This window comes from Berghia stephanieae, chromosome 7 (genome assembly GCF_034508935.2).
Source record: "Berghia stephanieae isolate SIO BIC M18660-M18661 chromosome 7, UCSD_Bste_1.3, whole genome shotgun sequence".
NCBI lineage: Eukaryota > Metazoa > Mollusca > Gastropoda > Nudibranchia > Aeolidiidae > Berghia > Berghia stephanieae.
The window spans coordinates 18,287,879-18,306,347 of NC_088366.1; the positions used below are offsets into that span (position 1 = coordinate 18,287,879).

At 35.2% G+C, this 18,469-nt stretch overlaps 1 protein-coding gene across 2 annotated transcripts; it reads left to right on the top strand.

The window, feature by feature from the left end:
- Positions 1-870: 870 nt before the first annotated feature.
- Positions 871-17,846, top strand: LOC144976827 (uncharacterized). 2 transcript variants are annotated; one of them, XM_078921311.1, is made up of 6 exons: positions 871-975; positions 2,838-2,998; positions 5,548-5,726; positions 8,835-8,970; positions 10,518-11,845; positions 16,627-17,846. In XM_078921311.1, exons 2-5 carry the CDS (start codon positions 2,841-2,843, stop codon positions 10,813-10,815), a joined length of 771 nt encoding a protein of 256 aa, XP_078777437.1. In that variant the 5' UTR covers positions 871-975; positions 2,838-2,840; the 3' UTR covers positions 10,816-11,845; positions 16,627-17,846. The 2 variants fall into 2 exon arrangements, with proteins under 2 accessions (XP_078777437.1, XP_078777436.1); XM_078921310.1 differs by having other exon boundaries at positions 877-980.
- The last annotated feature ends 623 nt before the right edge of the window (positions 17,847-18,469 follow it).

Below are 18,469 nucleotides of genomic sequence, written 5' to 3' on the forward strand. Positions count from 1 at the left end.
CTTAGCCCTGTGTCACGGTTGTGTCTTTATTTATAAAAAAGTTCTCAATTCAAGATTTTAAAATTAGTGTTATTTTGTCTATAAATGGATAAAATTGACCGACATGTGCATATGTTCATGTCTAAAATTGTTGCAATGGATATTATTTTGCGTCATTTTTTTAGAGTTCCATTTCAATAATGAGCCCATAATTAATGGGATTATCAGACCTGCAAATAAGTGCACGTCGAAATTGACTCATCCACATGGTGTTGATGATGCAGATTCTCAAAAAAAATATTAACTTAAAATAATCAAGATACCAACTTTCAGAGTTAGGCACTATATAAAATCATATTCAATTCTCCCAAAGAAAGATGAACTTATCCCACATTCCATGTTTTTAAATTAAAACCGATTTACAGAATCAAAACCTCTCGGGTATTATACGGTTTTTGAGATTGCGCGTCTAGTTTTGAAACATTTTGACCACAGAATTCTGCGATTTTGACCCCCCCCCCTCCCCCCTCCTCCCCCCCCCCCCCCCCCCCCCCCCCCCCCAAAAAAAAAGAAGTTTAAAATACCTGACACCAAAGTTTTCCAAATGTAAAATTTGGTGTTAAATCGTCATGCTGGCAGTTATGAAAGGGAACGCACTCTCGACTATCACTCGTGAAACAATCTCTACCAAAATCGAGAAGAAAGATTAAATAACTTTATGTAATTGATTCAAACATTAAATCCAGGTAATCTTGATAAATTTATGAAATTTTAGAATGACGTATTCATTTAGAGATCTTTTACTTATAACAAATTGGGCAAAACTTTAAAATCTGAAAACTAGCAGACCAAACAACTCGATTAGGTCAGAGGCCAGTAAGCAGAAAGTTCAAAGTTCAGAGTTCGACTTTCCTTCCTCATCTCCTATGATCTGAGGGCGAAGTCTTCTAGTCTAACTAATCAGAAAGAAATTAAATTTGGATTAAACTTCAAGAAGTAAGGTTGGTGCAATTGCTGGTTTTAATATTTGTTTTGAAGTGTTCAGTTCCCTAGTCGCCAAGCAATGAAAATAGGGGAGGCCTTCCGAAAGCTCCTCGATCTAGCATCTTTTCCACTTAGTCTAGTCCATTAGTAGACTCTAGATTAGACCGGGTCTAGATATACAAGATAGGGTAGGTATTTCACCGTGGACGTAAAGTGACATTTCTCATACATAAAACATCTGACAAACTCCGCTTGGCAAGGATCATATCTCTGCAAAAGTATTCGTTATTATATTATTTTGAGTTTGAGCCTTGACTTACCTTTTAGATTCTGCCTCAACTATGCTCTTTGTGTGTTCTTGCAGTTGCAGTTTACACATATAACTTTAAACTTGAACGAGATAGGGAGTACTTAGAGGTATGCAGGTTTATAAACACCGAGGCTCTTGGAGCCGGTGTTTATCTCGGTTTCCATGACATGAAACGGACAATAGCAATTTGTTGCTACCCTTTGGATATGACGCTAGTCTATCGCAAAGTACTTCCCACAAGATCAAACAGACCCAGCTACCCAATCACTGCTTGGTGGGCAGGGGGATCAGAAAATGCTCTATCTACCGCCCATATGCAAGTTTATACTGACAAATTAATTAGATTTAGGTCGTAAACCAGATCTTAGCTTCACTTGACCATGTGACAATTTTCCATATTTCAATAGAAAATTATGAATGGGTCATTGACACCTTTTACTACAGTGCAATCCCTGGAGAACGGCATCGCCTGGGACCAGAAAATTATGTCATTATCCAGGCTTTTCAAGATGGTGGAAAATGAGCCGTGGTGAGACCAGTGAATACACGGTTATTCGGACTCAAACTCCAATGTTCGTGCGCATACAGAGGGGAGGACGACACAATGTGGGCAGTAGGCAGAGGATGGGAGTGATAAAGGACAAGAAAAAGAGCTCGACCATATCCCACTGACTTGTCCTTATGGTGTATAGTAAATCTCTTCTTACTTTCAAATTGTCACAAACCTCCTGATAAGCTTTCTTTCCCTTCCAACTAATTCTATCCATATGATGGTAGGTGCACATCTGGGAAAAGCATACAGACTTTAGGTTTTTGATAACCCAGGTGAATGCAAAAAGAAGAAGAACCAAAAATTTGTAAACTATAACTAAATCTTTATTGCTCACCTACTCTCTCTTTCTCTCTCTCTCTCTCTCTCTCTCTCACTCTCTCTCTCTCTCTCTCTCTCTCTCTCTCCTCTCTCTCTCTCTCTCTCTCCTCTCTCTCTCTCCTCTTCTCCTCTCTCTCTCTCTCTCTCTCTCTCCCTATTCCCCCCCCCCCCCCACAAAAACCCACCAGACACGTGCTGTCCATAGAAGCATAGCAAGCACTACTTACCCTGGACTTTCAAGTTCATTGCCTCTAATATTGCAGAGAAACTTAAGACAAACGTCAACAAAATATTCATAAGTTTTAACCAAAACAACCAAAAATTTTAATGAAAATTCAGGAATAGTAGCCTAATAACCTAATAGTGAAGGAAGAAGAAAAGCACAAGATGCAGATTTTATTGTGCTTATGACCTCTTCAACGACCTGGTATGACGCACCACTAGCCTGCCTGTTTCATCACAACATACTAGGCTAATAATAGAATTAAGCATACAGAAATCTGCTTCCCATCACCGCTATCAGTATATTATGAAGTCTTGATTTCATGTTAAATGATTGATTGTGGATGTCTTGTCGTTAGCAATGATAGGCCTTTGGTTTGTTGATACGCCTAACTTTGTGATTTTGTTGATATGTTGTGATAAACAGTCTGCTTTTAATTGTACCCAATATCTCAACAAACCCAACCCCAGAAAATGTCATCTGCTCACCTGCACAAACCTGTGGCCACTGTCAACAACCTGTCCCTGTATTATTCTGGAGATGTCGCCATCATTGTGATGGACCGTGGGGAAAACAGGATCAACAAAGCATTAATCACTGGATTTAATGAGCTCCTAGACTTAGTGGAAAGGTGAGAAAGAAAATATTGATAGGTAGAGACAGATTTAGTACTGCTGCCCTGTTATTGAGATTTTATATAGCGCTATATCCACTAAACATGCTCAAAGCGCTTTACAAGGGGTCCCTGGCCAACAGCAACGTTTAACATTTAGGACGGGACATGACGCCTGTTACGTGATATTACAATTTTTTCGGACAGAGACAACACTGTTTACGGCCAGGTACTCATTTTACACCTGAGTATGGTGAGAGAATGTGAGTAAAGAGCCTTCTCCAAGGACTCAACTATGCGCCGAGCGAGGCTAGAACCCAGGACCTTCCGATCGAAAGCGAGTGTCATACCATAAGACCTCATGAAAGTAAATTAACTGTTCTAAAAAAATTTTGTATTCTTCTTGTGAGCTTTTAAACTACCAAAGGACTGCCTACAAATGAGACCTTATTGACCATGTAACAACATATTGAATTGATTCACAATTTAAGCAAATTAATAAAAGAGTGGTAGAAAATGAATTGCAGTCTGTGTCAATTTAAAACCATCGGTATGTATGGAATTTCAATGCACAAATCTCATTTCTTTTTCCTCCCTCTTCATAGAGACACAAATGCTGGGAAGCAGAGTATACATCAAAGGGAAATATATATTAACTTCTCCAGTTACAAAAGAAACGATATATAAATGTTTGGAACAGTTAACATAAAAAGAGGCATACAGACATTTTCAGACTCTTGATAAGGAATCACATAAAGAAAAAGACGAATATTGGGGACCCATATAGCTTTATAGACAGGAACAGAAGTAAGAATATGCACTGAAGAAAATCGGTTTCTGTCCTTACAAACATTGGAGAAGGCAATATATTGCAAAATTAAAACTCTCTCTCTCTCTCTCTCTCTCTCTCTCTCTCTCTCTCTCTCTCTCTCTCTCTCTCTCTCTCTCTCTCTCTCTCTCTCTCTCTCTCTCTTCTTCTTCTTCTGCAAAATCTTAGCAGAATGATGTTCACAACTGATTAATGTTTTAATTTAACACCATTCAATATAAAAGAAAAATTATATTGAGAGTTGCAGAACTTCGTCATAATATGGATCACCACCAGTTTTATTATCAATAAAGTTATCTATCTGTTTTTTTGTTTTGTATTATTTTTAAATGAAAGAATAATGAAATTCTGTCTCATTTGATTATTGCTTGAATTTCCACTGCCTATTAGTCTCAGATTATAATTATATATACAGTCCACTCCGGATAATTGCAACTTTCGGTTAATCGCAACATTTCCCAAGAAACGGAATTAATTCTCTATAAAATTCATTGGTTAATTGCAACAAACTTCGGCTAATCGCAAGAAATTTCGACCTCAAAAGGAGGCAAATTCAACGAATCAATCAAACAAAATCTCGTGATTAGATTTCATCATGGGTGAAATCATGACACGTTGAAGAATCGAGAGTGGGTGAGGTTTAATGTTACAGTAGTGTGTCACCACTCTATTAGGTACAAGAGGGGCAGGGCTTTGCAGTTCGGGTTTGTGCGGTCATCTGAGATATGAGGCAATTGGGCTGAGCATGGTTTAGATAACAGGTAGATGATGACAGTTGTGAGGAGAGACTGAGGGATGATATCCTTTGTTTTGTGATTGACAACTGTGCATTGTGATCAACGGGTTTGGTGAGAGCTTATTGTCTCTCATCACGGCTAATCTCAAGAGACTCTTACAAATGTTGAGAACAAAAATTGAAAGTGAATCCAATCTTAAGATGTCGGCTTGCCTCAAAGCTGGTTTTGCTTGTCAAAATCTAGACAGGGCTGCCATATAATTTTTTCACAATCAAATTGCTCAGTCTGTGGTGGACTCAGAACAATGTTTACAACTTGTTTGAGTTTATCATATTTGTGTAAAATGTTGCAATTGTGGACAGGAAACTCAACTTCGGTTAGTTGCAACTTCGGTTAATCGCAACATTTTCGCTGATCCCAAGGTGTTGTGATTTTCCAGAGTGGACTGTACTAACAACTAATTGATATATTGGAAAACAAGTTCATTCGGACCATTTGTGTAGGGAAAAATTACAATAAAGCTGGACGCAGGTATTGGATGATTCTTTGAAAAATAGTATTAATTTAATGATTGGGATACTTGAAACAAACCCCATCTCTGTGGCCATATTTAAAAACTAGACCATCGCTTTTAATAATGAAACTTATACTATTTCCTTACAATCAGACATGTCTATTTTAAGAAAATATAAGCCAATAACATGAAATTCTAATTCTGAATTTTACAAAATTTGACAAGTTAACATGGAATGTAAACGTAGTAGAGCTTACTTTTGGCACTATGGGTGAAGGTGGGAGGGGACTCAGTAGTAAAAGGAATATTTGTGTCTGTCCCAGATGTACTTCAGATTTTACTGTCAGTATATCAAAATGAAAATTATGCTTTAAACCAAAATTGTTAACCAAATCCTTTTGACCTTACTTGTTACTTTTGGTTTAAAACTGTTTTAGGTGTTATTTTTAATTTCAAATTTAAATATATTTAACTTCGTGTTTTTCAGAAACGAATCTTGCAAAGGTCTTATCACAACCGGCAAGGGTAAATTTTATGGAAATGGCCTTGACCTACAGGGGTTTGCTTCTCTACCCCCAGAAGAGACATCAGTAATCCTCCTTACCTTTATCAAGCTGATGAAGCGTATACTCATGTTTCCTATCCCCACACTGGCTGCAATCAATGGTAGCTTGAATTTTTAATAAAAATATATTTACACTTCTCTAGTTTTTATTAATTTTAATTTATTACCACTCAGCAGTAGTTGTAGGTATAATAGTAGTACTAGCTTCAGCTGTAGTAATATATTTTTATTAGATGTAACTATTACTTTATAATTTGACCATTTATTATCCAAACATCAATCCAATCACTTTATTTTATTATGGGGAAGAGAAGTTTGAAAAAAAATAAGTCGATGTGGAAAGGAGATTGAGAGAAATATAACACAATGCCCCATTATGTGTCTTCAAACAATAGTTGCATTTAGCTTAGCTTTTAGAAGCATCAGCATCTAAATTAGAAATCTAAATATTGTTGAAAATGAAAGAAATGATTGCTGCGAAGGACAAGAATCACCTTTGATATATGATCTAATGTATATATATATATATATATATATATATATATATATATATATATTAGACCTGTAAATTCTCAGTCAATTAACTGAAATCAGTCAATTTGTCAAATTCAAATATTTTTAAAAAGGGAAGAAAGAAATGAATAAAGAAAGAATTCATGAATCGTAGTCGATTGACTGTAAAGTTAACTAGGAATGTTCCACAGCCCCACGCATAACTCATGGGCCGTTTATATTAATGATGGATATATATAGCCAAGGCTAAGCGACGCTTTTTAGAATTGCCGTGTCTGAGCACACCCCAGTGTATTTTCACACAGCCTTCGTGAAATTATTTTTTCACTTTCGAAACCTGTCGTAGCCAATTTTAACTGAGCCGCCGAGCGATAAATTTCACTGTTTCGTCAAGCCAAAATTGACCACATTTACTTGAAGGACAGGAAAAGTATGAGAAAGAAAAATTCGAAACACCGGAAGTTCGTTATGTAGACACCTTCAAATCGAAAGTTAAATGATTGCTACATGCACATCTCGATTACCTCATGTTGTAAACAAACTGGTTGACCGTTTCTATGTTTCTTCACTGATTGGGTACCTAATTACAAGGAACAATGGTAAGTAGCCTAATTAATTCCCTCGAAATTTAGTTTTCTGCCATTGCTTTGCTCAAGTGAGCTTGCTGTTTACCTTTCATTTTGATTCTTTGGATTTTACCGCTACGACGAATTACTAAGAGTTTCAGTTTCAGTCAATTTTTTAGAGCTCATTTACAGGTCTAATATATATAATATTATATATATATATATATTATATATATAATATATATATATATATATATATATATTATTTATATGTATATGTTAGATAAATTTGCGCGAATTTAAGCATTTTCATGGGTTTTAATTTGCCAATGATAAAACTATAACACAATTGAGGTCAACTGGCAAAACAAATGGCCATCTTTCTATATTTTAGACAATAAGATATAATAATTTCAAGGGAAATCAGAAATATACATTAAAACAAAAACAAACAAAAGACACATTGTAATGCACCATGAGCTACATTTCTGCTGTCTTCGTGAAAATATATTGGTCTGTGGTTGTGATCTATATAAATATAAATGATGCAAGAAATTGTGATTGGTCAGAAGTTTAAAATTGCAGAAAAGTTAAGGCACATACTGTTTAAGAAGTCCGTTTTTAAATAAACCTTGCATATGAATTTGAATAATTGTGTTGTGGTGTGAAGAGAATTAGTTCTTGTTTTAAGGAAGTAGAAATCAAAGATAATCTTTAAATGATTTTAAGACAAAAGGCAAATATTTTATAAATCTTTCTTAACAAAATGACTAAGCGTTGTACAATTTTAATTTCATTTATTTTCTTTCATTCATTGAATTTAATAATAATAATAATAATAATAATAATAATAATAATAATAATAATAATAATAATAATAATAATAATAATATTATTATTATTATTATTATTATTATTATTATTATTATTATTTTATTATTATTATTATTATTATTATTATTATTATTATTATTATTATTATTATTATTATTATTATTATTATTATTATTATTATTATTATTATTATTATTATAATAACAATAATAATAATAATAATAATAATAATGATAATAATAATAATAATAATAATAATGTTGTATGATGATTTCATACTTATTGAATCCTCTTCCGGCCTTGAGGCACAAAGAGCATCCACCAGATATCTCCATTCAGCTGTCAGCTTCTTTTGATGATTTCATACCCATTGTTTTTCTCCCCTCATAATCAAAATGTGTATGGTATGCCCTACGACGTGCAGCATACTGCAAGACTGTCAGAGGGACTGACACACTGTTTATGTGCTTTCCACTACACGCAGCATACCGCAAGATGGGACAGAGGGAGATTACGAAAATGAATCAAAAGCGCTATAAAAAAAAGAATGAGTATGAAATCGTCGTACTACAGTAATAATGATGATGATAATAGACAACAATTGCAAACAATTGATTCTTCATTGGAAATGCATTTATAGCAAATTTTTGTATTGTTGAAAAAGATTGGATGATAGTGCAGATAAAAAAGTTTTGTCTGTAACAACTGACAAAAAAATTTAATACTAGTTGATTTTCCAACATGTAAAATATTCCATCTGGAATAACCAGTTGAGAAAGTGCATGTCCAACTCCTATCAGACCATCATCGATACAGTACAGTTTGATTATATAAAGTTTCATGTCTCTACTGAGTGGAGTCCCAATTCCTGATAGAGCACTCCACCTACAAGCAAATGAACAAGTTTGGATCCTTTTCAGTCCCCCTTGTCTACCCGTCTGTTGGGTATTTGGGTCTATTAGCTCTGGCAGATTTTTTATTTTTTTTTCCGATGAGCTTGTCCTATTCAGAATGTAACAAGCAACTAATCGTTACTGTACCTTTAAGGTTACTTAAATCAGGATAAAGTCTGGCTTTATGACGCATAGCTCTATGCGTAGTGCTGAAGGACTACTATTTTTCTTTGTGGATTTTATGCATTAACTATACAGAGACTAGTGATATATATAATGTAAATTTATTTCACACCTTCTCAGATTAAAAAAATTTGTGAATAGTTGTTTTGCTGGATTCTTTTTCCCCTTTGCATTTTTATTTTTAAATTGAAAATCTGGAACCTCCATTTAAATATTACAGGTCATGCTTTTGCTGGTGGAGCTATTTTAGCATTCGTTCATGATCTACGCACTATGAGGACAGGGAAAGGATGGATTTGCATGAATGAAGTCTTCATCAATTTACAGTTTGGAAAATTTAATCTAAGGCTTCTTGAGTAAGTCCCCTTTTAAATTGATGGTTCATCTGTGACCTCTTGTTGCTAAGCCTGTCAAGCTATTGACATAGATTTTTAATTGTTGTCTTATAGTAAGAGCATTCAGTTCTTAAATCAACATACACTGCATGCATTTTTGAAAATTACGCCAGTTATCAAATACTTTATTAAAACTAGTCGTATAAACATTTAAGTTGTTTTATTTTTGATTCAAAAATTTTAAATAAAGTATATTTTGGCCCTGAAATCAACCGCTGACCAATATATATACATATATATATATATATATATATATATATATATATATATATATATATATATATATATATATATATATATATATATATATATATATATAAGACCCATAGCAACCTTAAGTTCTTGTCTATCGCCTGGAATAAACAGCCCACAGATCCTGAGCATCCCTCACAATTTTAACACAGATAATTCAAAACAAAACAAAAATGCTACATGTTAATCGTCAGGTTTTGGGATGCGATTCCGTTATCAGAGTGTCAAAATATTGTGAGAAATACTCACTGAGCCTGACCCATATGTGTGTTTGATGTGTACTAAGGGTATCTCAGGTCTTATCATACAGGAAATAAATAGTCAAGGGGATGAAACGGGATAAATGACATGTGATATTCTGATTGGTTAATGCTTATTAACGCGTGAACTATTAATTGTGTAATTAATTTGAAAAGCTTTATAATGTACTTGGTGGCATTATATTAAGAATGATGATGATTTTAATAAAAACTTGTAATTTAATATGTCGGGCAATTTACATTTCAACCCCCCCCCCCCCCCCCACAACCTAAAATAAAATCAAACTAAAAAAATAAATAAAAATACTAAATGAAGTAATAATTATACCACTACTGTAACTTTAGCATAGAAGAATCAAAACCTGTGTATAAAAACTATATAGTGCTAGTGGCTGAATGTTTTTTATTATTGCTTTTATTGTCTAAAATCAGATGCAGATTATGTATACTCGATACCATATTTATCCCACTTGTCTCCCATGATACACAGATATGTGTTCAAGCAAGATTCATACACATTTCATTGAAGACTTTGGATAATTTTGAAATCCACTCGTAGTATTTCCATTGCATTGGCTGGCAAGTTGTCCAGAGTATCACAACTTATGACAAAGCCAAATGATAAGCGAGTGTTGTCATTGATAGCTGTCAATGATCTCAAAAATTTGGCTCCAATGTCACATCCTCAAGTACACTTTGCAAACATTACTCTACAGTGAAAGGGCACCTGGCTTGTTACCATTTATTAATATAATGCTACCTGGACACTTTAAATTTGTTTCTTCAAAGTATAGAGGAATGAAGAGAAAGATTATTATTTTATTATTTTGACCTTTTTTCTTAAGGTTTTAAGATAATTCAAAAGGTTCTGTGTGATGTCACCATTATCATTTTCAATTCTGAATTGCACATTTTATCTTAAGTTTTGTTTGTTTTGATTTTTTTTATGTCTCTTTAGTAACATTTGTCTTTTCTTGCCACTCTCCTCTTTCCCAGACGTAAACTAGGAAAAGGCCCCAACTATAATGATGCTTTGGTGTTAGGCAAACGTTACACAGCAGATGAGGCATTTAAAGTAGGGATGGTACATTCAATTCAGCCCGAGAATTTGCTGATGAATGAATCACTTGGTGTATTGAAATGTTTTTATGGACGCGGTTACTTAAGGGAGAGTCTTTTGACGATGAAGGCTGATATCTACAAGGATGTACTGGATGTATATGAGGAAGAGAGAATTGATGAACAGATTAAAGATGCTGATCATGGGAGCTTTCCAAATAAGTCTCGACTCTAGCCAAATGGCTGTGTAAAATCTACCTCAATTTTTAAAATTTATATATTTAACTTTGTAACTCGCAATATATTTAAAGAAGTCTAAGACTTGTTAGTCTCTAGCTCTAGTCAGATCAATAGAATGGAATTCAGAAGCATCTTATTATGAGAGCTGGATCAGTCAGACATTAGGAATGTATTCTCAGGGACTTCACATTATATACACAGAATTCACTATTTTAAATAATCAAGAGGTCTTTCAAACATTTTCCCTAAGATTTAGTTTCACTCTTTCTCTCTAGTAGTTTAATTTTGTATTCCCACCTATGGGGAGATATAGCAACAATCTGGTATTTCAGTGATAATGATATTGTAGTTAAGTTCTGAAATGCAAAATCCCGAAAATAAAGGCTCTAGGCACAAATATATTCATCAATAAAATCAGTAGACAAACTTACAACATAAAATAGTATGGAAATTCCCAATGGCCATAATGAAACGTTCTACATGTGGCCACACAATTATTGCTCATTAAAATTGTTTTAAAATTGAATCACTCCTACTTGACCTGCACACATTTACATATCTGATAATCGAAGGGAAGTATGGGCTTGATTTAGTATTGTTGTAATGGATTAAAAAAAAAAAATTACATTGGTTTAAAAGTATTTCCATTACAACACACGGCGTCTAAACTGCACTATAAATCTGACCGTTTAGTTTCCCGCTGTTCCGAGCGCCGACGTAACCTCACCCGACAGGTAACCGGTGTCAACAGCGGTCAGCCAATCAATTCCCAGAACGTAGATTTGACGTGCATTGGGTGATACCAATGGATGATTTCTGTACCAATTAACCTCACGATCTTCGTGACGATGCAATTCCACCCAAAATGCAAAGAATTCTCGCAGACCTCCTCTTTCCATCAGTCCAACTTTTATTTCAATACCTCCCGTACTTATTCCACAAGCCATGATTCAAATTCACCTATTTTTCTATAACATTTAAATAAAATTACTGGTAATTACCTCAGGATTATAAAAAAACGTTTAGTGCATGGGCCAGTGGGCGAAACCCTCCCCCCCCTGGGGGAGTTTTCGCCACATGGTTTTTCTGAAACAGCAATATATCTTGAGTATTAATCCGGGTGTTACCGTTTTTTCAAGTGTCATTTACGAGAGTTACGGCCCTTGAAAGGTCATTAGGTGCAATTTTTTGTGAAATCGTTTTTTGTGCATAAAATGGTTGTTTATCACCTTAAAATTGTTTCACATACAATCAATAATGGAATTTTATTGTAATTTCTCATTTTTTGCCTCATATCATAAAATATTTTACAAAGCCATATAGCGTTTTAAAATCTTTGATAGCCATTTTCTCTATAATTTGAAAAAAAAATCTATTACAGTGTACTTGTTTCCCTTCAGGATGAATAAACAAGAGGGATTTTGCACTAGCACAATTCAGGCATGCTTCAGGGACATATAACACAAATTAATCAGGGTGTTACAGTTTTTTCAAGTATCATTTACAGGAGTTATGGCCCTTGAAAGGTCATCGGGTGCAATTTTTCGTGAACTCATTTTTGTGCATAAAATGATTGTTTATCACCCTAAAATTGCTTCAAATGCAATAAATAGTGGAATTTTATTGTCATTTCTCATTTTTTGCCTCATGTCATAAAATATTTTACAAAGCCATATAGCGTTTTTAAATCTTTGATAGCCATTTTCTCTATAATTTGAAAAAAAAAAGTCTATTACAGTGTACTTGTTTCCCTTCAGGATGAATAAACAAGAGGGATTTTGCACTAGCACAATTCAGGCATGCTTCAGGGACATATAACACAAATTAATCAGGGTGTTACAGTTTTTTCAAGTATCATTTACAGGAGTTATGGCCCTTGAAAGGTCATCGGGTGCAATTTTTCGTGAACTCATTTTTGTGAATAAAATGATTGTTTATCACCCTAAAATTTCTTCAAATGCAATAAATAGTGGAATTTTATTGTCATTTCTCATTTTTTGCCTCATATCATAAAATATTTTACAAAGCTATATAGGGTTTTTAAATCTTTGATAGCCATTTTCTCTATAATATGAAAAAAATATATATTACAGTGTATTTGCTTCCTTTCAGTGATAAATAAACAAGAGGAATTTTGTACTAGCACAATTCAGGCATGATTAATGGGCATATAACACATATACATTTGTAACATTTGACCTTGCTGTAGCAAAGAAAGCTTACGATATTGTCTGGCAAAACCCACAGCTTTACAAAACAGTCATTATTCACCTGGGTGTCTTTCACACCATAATTTCATATCTTGGTGCCCTGGGAAAGCTCCAAAGTGGATCTGGTTTTGAAGAAATTGTGACTGAAGCAGGGCTATGTGCACATGGTTCTATGGATAGGGTTATGAGTGGAAAGAACTACAACAGGGCTATATGAGTGCATGTGTCTGTTTTGGAGGCTCTAGAGAGGCTTCTGCTTGCAAAATTTGAGCAGGACACGGATTCAAAACTCAGTAAAGACCTCATGTCTTACATAAAGGAATTCACCGAAGGAATTTCAAGCCATACAGCTAATAAAATTCTCCAGTCAACTGTGTATGCTGAGTTATTTTCCCAGTATGAAGCCTTCAAAGAGAGTGTCCGCTCAGGAAAGTACGGAAAAACTGCACAATACTGGATCCAATACATGGACAGAGTTTGGCTTCTCCTCCAGTTTCTGCGAGCTACAAAGACAAACAACTTTCTTCTTCATATATCTTGTTTAAAAGAACTGTGCCCACTGCTTTTTACCATGAATCACCATAATTATGCCAAGTATATCAGTGTATATTTTGTGTCACTAGCCAACCTGATTCATTCCCACCCAGGGGCAGAAGAAATGTTACAAGATAATGGATTTAGTGTCTCCAGATCAAGGACGCCTGCTGGAAGAATAGCAGTTGATATGACCATTGGACAAACAATAAACAAACATGCAAAGACAAAAGGAGGTATTGTTGGGTTCAGCAAGAGTCTTCCAAGCTATTACCGTTGGAGTGTAACAAGACACAATCGAGCAGAATATGTATCAGCAACCCAAAGAATGATCAGCAACAACAACTGTATAGATATAGACACCCACAAAGAATTGAACCTTGCAGAAAAAAGACAAAGTGAAAAGCGAGTGCAACAGATCCTCCAGGCATTTTCAGCATTTATCAATCCCTTTGAAGTTGAAGATGGTCTGGTCAGTCTAGCTTCAGGAATGAAAATGCAAGAGGATGTTGCTGATGACCTGCTAGCCGTGGAAAAAACAGGAAAAAGATTGTTTGAAAGTTTTGTTGAAAACAGACTGAAGGAAAAGACTGTAGAATTTCACAAGCCATTAGAAAGGAACAAGACCAAGACATTTGCATCATTGAGGAAAGTGGTAACAGTGAAAAAAGACATGAACGTGGTCAAAATCAAGGTACAAAGAAATTTATTTGGCCAGCTTCTTGTTTTGTCCCAAGAGCACAGTGTTGATCTTCAAAAAGTTCTTCAATATCCTCTAACACCTACTCCATGGTCGCTGGCTTCATCAGATGGTTTACCTCTGAAGACCAACAAAGCAACTCTGTTGCACAAGCTCACGCCTGACAATTCATTAATGTTCGAGGATTATGCAAAAAAACAAACAAACACCGTTTACATTGTTGATGGCAATGCACTGTTACAAACTCTGTCAGCAATCCCAAATACATTTGGTGAAGTAGCCAAACTTACATTTTCCTCCTTACCACAAGCAGCTTGTGTGCACTTTGTGACTGATACTTACATAGAAGATTCAATCAAAGGTTGTGAGAGATTGAGAGAGGATCTTCTGAAGATAATGCATACTTCTTAAGAGGATCTGCAACAACAGTGCCCAGACGTTGGAAATCATTTCTCAGCTGCGTTGATAACAAAAGATCTCTTATCAGGTTTCTCCTCAAGGAATGGGAAAGTAACGAATATGCAAAGAAACTGAGAAACAGGGAAATCTTCTTTGTCTGTGAAGAGAGAGATGCACCTTACTTTACAGTGACACGGATGAATTTACCACAGCTGTACCTTGTCTAGATCTCTACTCATCACAGGAAGAGGCAGACACACGAATTATACTGCACTGTCAATATGCTTCCCGCCAACCAAACTGTGAAACAATTGTTGTCAGATCACCAGACACGGATGTCTTCTTACTTCTCCTTTCATTCTCAGAGACAATTGGAAAGACCCTGATTTTTTATACTGGCTGTGGCAACAACAGGCGACAAATCAATGTCTCTCAGATAGCAAAGACTTTGTCTAAACAGATGTGTGATGCATTACTTGGTGTCCATGCATTCACAGGCTGTGACACAACAAGTTGCTTTGCTGGGCAAGGAAAGCTGAAAGCTCTAAAATTTCTTCAAAAAGAGGAAGATCTTAGAATTCTGTTCTCCAGATTTGGAACATCAGCAGCTGTTTCGAGTAATGACTGTCTCATGTTAGAGTCATTTGTGTGCAAGCTGTATGGCAAAACCTCATGCACAAGTGTCAACAAAGTGAGGTATGACATAGTTCGCCAGCGTTTCAAAGGAAAGAAAGGTACCATCTCATGCAGTGGTGGAATTGATCTGTGTCAGATGCCTCCTTGTAGTCAAGTATTGACACTGCACATATCAAGAGCCAACTTTCAAACTCTCATTTGGAGGAATGCAGTGTGCCAGAATCCTAGCATTCCAAAACCAGAGGATAACGGTTGGCAGAGAAATTCTGCAAATGAATTGGAAGTACAGTGGTTCAAAGATGCTTTCATTCCAGATGAGTTGCAGGAAATTGTGTATGAAGAAAGCTGCACCAGTACTGACGAAGATACATATGCCGAGGATGGTAGTGATAGCTTTGACAGTGATTTCCTTGACGACACTTCAGAGGACGAAGAGGATTTTGCTACTGATGATGAGGATATGTAATAAATTGGTGAGCAGTGCAAACTGTTAAGGAGTAAAGCATGTTTGCAAAACACATAAGGATATTGTTTTTATGTACTTACTGCATCTTGAATCAAGAATCCCTTTTGAGTATCAATTATTCTTCATAATATAACAATGCGATTTCGTTCAAAAGTCTTCGGTAATGATGCTTCACTTGGGTTGTGAACAAATTAGTCTTTTTTCATGATATATCTACTGTTTTTACCACACCTTCAACTTACTTTTAAATGTGACAACTGGACATCAATACCATGTTTAAAAAGAATGAAAATTATGATGAATTTGGCATCCCACAAAGTGGAGAAATATTTAAGGGTTGCGTACACTTTTAGTTTTTCCTATGACGTAGAAATATGAAGGTTGTTGTTGAGGCTTGGGCCATAGCTTTCTTCAGTGCTACTTTTTTAATGAACATGCTGTTTTTGGCCATATTTAAAATAATGTTTGTGTAAAACACTGAAATAGCTTAGTTTAGATATGACACGTCATGAGATTACTGACAAATTGTTTCAACTTTCTGTGAATCTATATAATATTTACAAATTGAAAGCTTGTGCACATAGTTTGATAGTATATTCAATTTCCTTCAGTTTGATACCCAATTTGCATATATTTGAATTAATATTGTAGTCTCCAGAGCCTTTGAAAGAAATGTCTCTTTTTTGCAAGGGGACACAACTCACTTTTTTCAAAGAGCCATAACTCTCTTAAATGACACTTATTTTTACGGTAACAGTGGAATTTGTATGGCCAATAAGTTCTATTATTTGAAAAACATAGTGGCATAAACTCCCAAAGGGGGGGGGGGGGGAGGGGGGGTCCCAGTGGCCTAAGCACTAGTTCCTATAAATTTCAAATTTTTTTGGTGTGATTCACAAGGCACAAGTTTTACTACGAAATGAGGTAAGTTTCATTTACTCTTCAGTTTTCATTATTTTGTAACGATTATTTTTCCGCGGTGTCAGGTAATAATGGTATTACTTCTTTAGCCTTGTTCTTGAAACGTAATATTTCGCTGCGGTTTTATTGTTAATTTTTTTTTTTTCTATTTTTTTCAATGATGATTTGATTTTTAAATTGCATAATTTGAATTATCTTGCTAATGATTAATTTTAAATGACATTGTTTGTTGGGCCTCAACTTAGCTCAACTTAGAATTTTCCTGCTCCCCCTTTCTTTCACGAAATTTGGTGAAGTGTTTGGTTTTTCTTGTTCCAAATTTTATGTACGCTGTTATGTATGCATGGATATGAGAAGTAATACAGAGTGTTTTAAAACTCATTTTATTCATTAATTCACTATATCATTGCTTACATCGCTCAGTCAATTTTGAATTTTCTCTTACAGCATGGACCACACAATTGCAAGTCATAACCAAGCAGTGAATTCATTATGTAGGACATGTGGTATGATTTGTTTAACACAGAAATAGAAACTTGCCCGCAAGAAACCATTTAAATGTTCAAATTATTCTAATGACATTCTTTTAGTCTATGGGACTGACACGGCATTGGACAAGCAAGGAACACACTCATAATTTATGTGTAAAAAGTACACATTATAAAGCACATTAGCTTCTTTGTATTTGCTCATTGCCAAGACGCTAATAATAAATAAACCAACCTTGAAACGGGTTGCACTTGCATGTTTGATATCGACAGAGTAGAAACACAGGAGAGACTTTCAAATCTCATGCACGAGCCACTCACCCTCAGGGATGGTCCTATTGCCTCTGAATTGGACAGAATACTGCATTACACCACAGGCTTACCACAGCAGGTCATTCATTGGCAACCACTGCCACAAATATTTACAAGAAAAAGTCTACACGCAACTCACACTTACAATTATCCAACAAACAAAGAACTGCCCCCATGACCCACTCATCATTGACGACGCTTGCAGTATTGGATTAATTTTCGACAATATAAACAAGGCCTATAGTCATGTGCACAACTTTATTTCACACACAAAATCGATCAAAGCAGACACAAACCAATATATTCAAAGTGCAATAAAACGTTACACGGATACATACAGAAAATATTTTCCAAACAAAATAATCCCAAAACACACCTTGAGTACCACTGCATACCACATATCACTCAATATAAGTTTGGACTTAGACTTCTTGGAGAACAAGGCACAGAGAGCTGTCACCAAACAACAGCACAATTGGAAAAAAAAGCATCCGGCATTATCAATGATATGAATAAAATGCGATTTGTCATCAACGCAATGCAGTTAAAGACCAGCCCCAAACTACACTGACGAGTTTGAATGCTTGTAGCGGATATATATATACCGTCTCAACTAAACTGTTATCGTTATGTACGCTGTGAACATTGAGCTCATAACAATATGGGTTATCAGACCTGTAAATGAGTACACGTTGTTCCTACTTCAATGTAATTAAATTTCTTTCTTTATTTATTTTTTTATATTGAAGTTGTTGTATTTTATTTAAATTTTTTATTGAAGATCCTCTTGCAAAAATTGAATTGGCTTTTGCAATATCTTTCTGCAAGCCAGAAAAACCCATCTTTCCTTTCTTGATCTTATGTTGGGCATGATCAAAAGAGTTGTTGATGTGGAGAGTGCAGGGCATGCTGTTGGTGTGGAAGGGAAAAACCTTGAATTGTCGAAGATTCCACTCGGAACAGAGGCTGCAAAGCTTCTTAAG